This window comes from Palaemon carinicauda, chromosome 36 (assembly GCF_036898095.1).
Source record: "Palaemon carinicauda isolate YSFRI2023 chromosome 36, ASM3689809v2, whole genome shotgun sequence".
Lineage (NCBI taxonomy): Eukaryota > Metazoa > Arthropoda > Malacostraca > Decapoda > Palaemonidae > Palaemon > Palaemon carinicauda.
Window position 1 is genome coordinate 64,928,647 of NC_090760.1, and position 5,827 is coordinate 64,934,473.

A 5,827-nucleotide genomic window follows, 5' to 3' on the forward strand; every position below is an offset into this window, starting at 1 on the left:
GGAGAGGCCACATGACAATGATTTCGATTTCAATTGAAAATTTCATACATATGTATAATATATATATATATATATACATATAATATATATATATATATATATATACATATATATATATATATATATATACACAAATATATAGATATCCATATATATATATATATATATATAAATATATATATATATACATGCCACGAGAGGCATGGTTGGAAGCGACCTGGCCTTTCATTAGAAGGGGCTACCGTTCGATCCCAAGTGTGGGGTAGAAATTTATTTCTATTTGAGAACGATGTTGTGCTGATATTTATCCATATATATTATACATATATATATATATATATATATATATTTATATATATATATATATATATATATGTATATATATATATATATATATATCCTTGGAATGGATATTCTACTTGAAAGAAAATAATAGCGTAAGTATTCGATTTAACAAAATGAACTAAGGTCAGTTATTCAAATGGGAAAGTGGAGAGTGATTGATACCTTTAATTTCATTACACTAGTTTGAAATTTCCCAAATAAATGATTAGATTCTCTCTCTCTCTCTCTCTCTCTCTCTCTCTCTCTCTCTCTCTCATTTATCACATTAATCATCTAATTCATAACCATTTATTACTATTGTTGTTATCATCATCAGTACCCTCATCATTATTACTATTAATAGGAACGTCTCTATATTGATATGGAACAAATTACCTCGACAGGAAGTCTGCCAAAGAACTGTCGTCTTATAATCAAGAAAAGTGACGAGAATGTATAACGTGAAAAAGGAGACACTTGAAATCCCCGTAAAGCTTTTATAAGACTCTTCAGATTACTGGCACGTGTTGCATTAAACAAATGACTTGGAAGCCTTACTAAAAGAGAGAGGAGAGCGGTTAGAGGACATAGAGGGAAATTACTGAGGAGAGAAAGAGAGAGAGAGAGAGAGAGAGAGAGAGAGAGAGAGAGGGGGGGGGGCTAAATACTGATATTTTTTCCTAAAATCAAGAAGCTTGAAAGAAAGTTTCCTTTGTTTACAAAATCGTTCCACATAGATATAGAGTCAAATCCTACAAAAGAGAGAGAGAGAGAGAGAGAGAGAGAGAGAGAGAGAGAGAGAGAGGGGGGGCCTAATACTGATAATTTTTTTCCTAAAAACAAATAAGCTTGAAAGAAAGTTCCCTCTGCTTACTAAATCGTTTCCACATAGATATAGAGTCAAATCCTTCAAAAGAGAGAGAGAGAGAGAGAGAGAGAGAGAGAGAGAGAGAGAAGGGGGAGAAAGAGAGAAAGGAATGTTTTTTTCAACATTCCTCCCAAGAGTAGACATAAAGAAACCTCTAGAAAAAGAAAAATCGCAATTTGATTTAACCCAATTTCGGGCTTCAAAAAGCGACAACCTTTGCAAATTACCGGATGACTTTCCTAATGACCAAAGAAGAAGAAGAAGAAGAAGAAGAAGAGAATTGAGAGGACGCAACAGAAAGCAAGAAATATCGCAGAAATAGGAGGAAAAATTATATATAAAAAGAATATGAGTATTTTTACTCACAAGGAAGACAGATGAAGAAAAAATGGATCTAATAAAAACTGTTAGGAGCGACAAAAAATACGGAAAAAAATCATTGAAATAGAAAGTAAAAGATCAAGTAAATATAAATAAAAAAAAAGAAAAAAAAAGGAAGAGTCAGTAGGGGAAGCGAAAAAGAATATTCAGGTGAAAATTAAATCTTTAACGTGGAATAAGAAGACTACGAATAATGGAAAAGGAAACAAGGAAAATTAAGATAATGAATAAGATACAACAAAGAAAAAAGATTAAATAGGGGAAAACGTAAAGAAAATTCATCTGAAAATGAAATATAAAACATGGAATGAGAAAAACAAGAATAAAGAAAAAATAAAAAGCAAAAGAAAGAAAATGAAAAATAAAACTTGAAGAAGAACAGGGAAAAAAAGAACAGGGAAAAAATGCCCATTCTTATGTGGTACTAAAAGGACCTTCTTCCAGCGAGAAGCGAACAGCATTTATTCGCCACAGCCTCGAAAGCAATATTCGCCCTTCGGCCATTGGCCCAAAGAGGTTCATCTCGCTTGCACCAGATGCGATATTCAATACACAGCATCAGTAAATCTGGAATGGGGAGAGGGAACGTGATGCTTTTATACGGGCTCGCTAGCAACATCAACGGCTGACAGATATGGCCAAGTTGCAATAAGCTTATACGCTAAAGGACAATTTTCCTCTCGACTGCTACTACTACTACTACTACTACTACTACCACTAGTACTACTACTACTGCTGCTGCTGCTGCTGCTGCTGCTCTTATTTCTAATACTATAATTGTTGTTTTATAAGGTTTAAGGTTTAATGGGCCATTCATGAATGGTGGAGGCAAAGGAAACTACTACTACTACTACTACTACTACTACTACTACTACTGCTGCTGCTGCTGCTCCTGCTGCTGCTGCTGCTGCCATTACTGCTCTTATTTCTAATACTATAACTGTTCTTTTTATAAGGTTTAGGGTTTAATGGCCATTCATGAATGGCGGAGACAAAGGGAACTACTACTACTACTACAACAGCTACTGATACTACTACTGCTGCTGCTGCTCTTATTACTAATACTATAACTGTTGTTGGTTATAAGGTTTAAGGGCCATTCACGAATGGCAGAGCCAAGGGAACTACTACTACTACTACTACTACTACTACTACTACTACTACTACTGTTGATGTTATTACTATTACTACTCATGTTACCGCTCTTTCTACTAATACTATAACAGCTGGCATTTATAAGGTTTGAGGTTTAAAGGCAACTCATGAAAGGCAGAGGCAAGGGACAGTGACGATGCCCTTACAAGACAATGCCATAGCGACTGACCATACGTACATAATAATCAGCGCCCAAGCTCCCTCTCCACCTATGCTAGGACCAGGAGGACCAGGCAATGGTTGATGAGGACTAAGCAGATAGACCTCTAGGCTCTCCCAAACCCCACATCCTTAGCTAACAAGGATGGTGATGTTGCAGACACTACAAGAAAATACCTAGCTTGAGCGTGACTCGAACCCCAGTCCGGCAGATCACCAGGCCGGGACGTTTCCAATAGGCCACCACAACGAGAACAATACTTTTTTCTATCGTATGAATACCCACTGATATTATATCCATGATATTAAGGCAGAGGCAGATGATAATAAGAACAATGAAATTCTAAGTTAGATATTTATCACTAATGCTACTACTAATGATGACGACAATAATGATAAGAATGGTGTTGTTACACTATGTTCTACTCTCTAATTATCACCTGCTTCTAATAATATTATTGTTGATGATGATTATGATAATAACATTAAATTACTTATTCTATGTTCTATCTATCTATCTCTATCAAACTATCGAATTGCTATCATACTTTTCTTCTAGTTTTTTAAACTACGATTACCTATGATAATGGCTACGTCAATAATAATGATGCAAAAAAATAATAATAATCTTTTACTCTACTTTGCATCTTCTATTCTGATACTGCTAATCCTCCATTTTCTATCAGCCATAGAAACCTGAAGCTGTTTCTCATTAACAGACTCATTTCTTTCTCTCGGTTTTGAATCGCAATCCAAAATAATGATGAGAATTCTGGGGAAATCCATGAATGCGACAGATACTGAATTCTGCTAATTGTATAACACTCGCCCCTAAAGCAGTTACATGGTATAATTATAGTGCTTTCAATTCATCTGATCTGAATCTTTTGTATCAAGTAGACAGTAATACGTAAAAAAAAAAAAAAAAAAAATGTAATATGTCAGGATAACATTCGAAAACAATTTGCATTTAGTATTAAACATTCCTATCACACAAGTTAGATTAGGAATGATAGCCAAGATCTAAAATGCCATATATTCTATGCCATCCAAACATAAAAATGGCAGTGTGGAACCAGGATTTTAGAAGAGGGTGGGTGAACGAAGGGAGCATTACTGGAACTTACAACAAGCCCTACAATAGTCTTGTAGAAGCTGCAATAATTCATAAGAGACTTGAAAGCCAAATGAGTAACATAAACATCAGTAATATAAAGTATTGTTCGATCAAAAATACCCCCAGACGACTCCATTGTGGCCGCCACGTGACAAGGTCTATTAAATGCAACAGAAGAAGAAGACTTGCTGTTCTCGAACACGTGCTCGTCAAGGGCTGAGGATAGCTCTGCACCGGCGGTTTTTTTGGCCAATCATTTCGGAGGTGGAACTAGGAGGAGGATCGGGGAGAAAATAACAAGCCCAGGAGGAGGAGGAGGAGGAGGAGGAGGAGGAGGAGGAGGAGGAAGATAGAATTTCAGTCAGTAGTTCTTCATTGGTCAAGATGAGTTACGTTCATCGTTCAAGGTCGTTTTGGGTACCTTTTTCATCTATTCCCTTTCACAAAATCGACAGCCGATGCCTCACTTTTTCTTCTGGTTCGTTCTCTTTATAATAAACTCCCAACGACCTTTAATCCTATGTAATAGCTCTAGAGCATCTAATGACTGTATGAGTACACAATTCGCTGTATATAAGTTATCATTTGACAGATCAAACTGAAAAAGAAGACAAAAAAAAGAGTACCCCAAGTGGGTGGAGAAGGAAAGAAGAGGAGTCCGGGATAGTTTACCTGGGGATTATCTCTCCCCGCGGTGAGAGTTGGCATGGGGAGAGGCTGTTGCTTCCTTCCTCAAGGGGAAGAGAAGAAACGCTATTTGGCAGAGGTTACCTGGCTAGTGGGATTTTATATGTGTATATATATACATATATATAAAGAGACAGAGAGAGAGAGAGAGAGAGAGAGAGAGAGAGAGAGTCCCAACGTAGTACTGGCATTGCCCAAGAAAATTTCCCGAGTCTCCTTTTAGAATGTCCTTTGTGTCGCTTGTCAGAATAAACCACTTCTAGGAAGACTGATAAAAATACTAATGATGATGAGAGGAGAAATCATTAACAGCACTGATAGCATTGACAAAATGAACAAGTGCTGCAGCACTGAATCAAGAAATGAAAACAGTTATACTGACCAACTTTATTGTGATAACCAGGCAAAACAACCGAAGTGGACAGAAATTAAATACCTCATGGGAGGACAACTTTAAGCAATAGGAATACCAATAGCCAACGAGATTCCGGTGAAGTGTAACCATAAATCCAAGTGAAAAGTAAACATTCAGCACTTGCATCCCTATATATATATATATATATATATACATATATATATATATATATATATAAATATATATACATATATATATATATATATATACATATATATATATATATATATATGTGTGTGTGTGTGTCTCATCGAAAGTTATAAAAGAAATACACGAGGAAATCAGAGATTAACTGATTTCAAATGCAATATATAATTAATAAATATTTCGAGGTAATGAAATGGCTGAGATAAATTCACACGTAACAAACTGGTGTAACAAAGTGTAACGAAATTATCGCTAAGAAAGATAAATCCTAAGAATTGTTTGCTTCAGAATAACTATAAATGACCAAAAAGGGAAAATAGAGATTAAATCAATTACTAGGGAGATAAAAAACACAAATTGATCCAACGAAATGTTTTTTATTTCATAAAAGGTTAGAATCGTAGTCTTTGCTACTGATGCAAAAAAATTTCGGGAATGGAAAAAGATCAAGAAATTATTAAGTTTATTATAATTTTCGAAATAATTAAAGATGTAATTAAATTTACAATAATAATAATTATTATTATTATTATTAAAATATTAGTATTAATAAAATTATTAAAGTTAGCATTGA

At 34.9% G+C, this 5,827-nt stretch overlaps 1 protein-coding gene across 1 annotated transcript in view; it reads right to left on the minus strand.

The window, feature by feature from the left end:
* Asator (tau-tubulin kinase asator) overlaps positions 1–3,673 on the minus strand; it is a 117,504-nt gene extending 113,831 nt beyond the window's left edge. Inside the window, 2 exon segments of the mRNA XM_068359819.1 lie at positions 2,176–2,344; positions 3,528–3,673. Coding sequence (XP_068215920.1) covers positions 2,176–2,344; positions 3,528–3,673 — 315 coding nt within the window.
* Between the last annotated feature and the right edge of the window lie 2,154 nt (positions 3,674–5,827).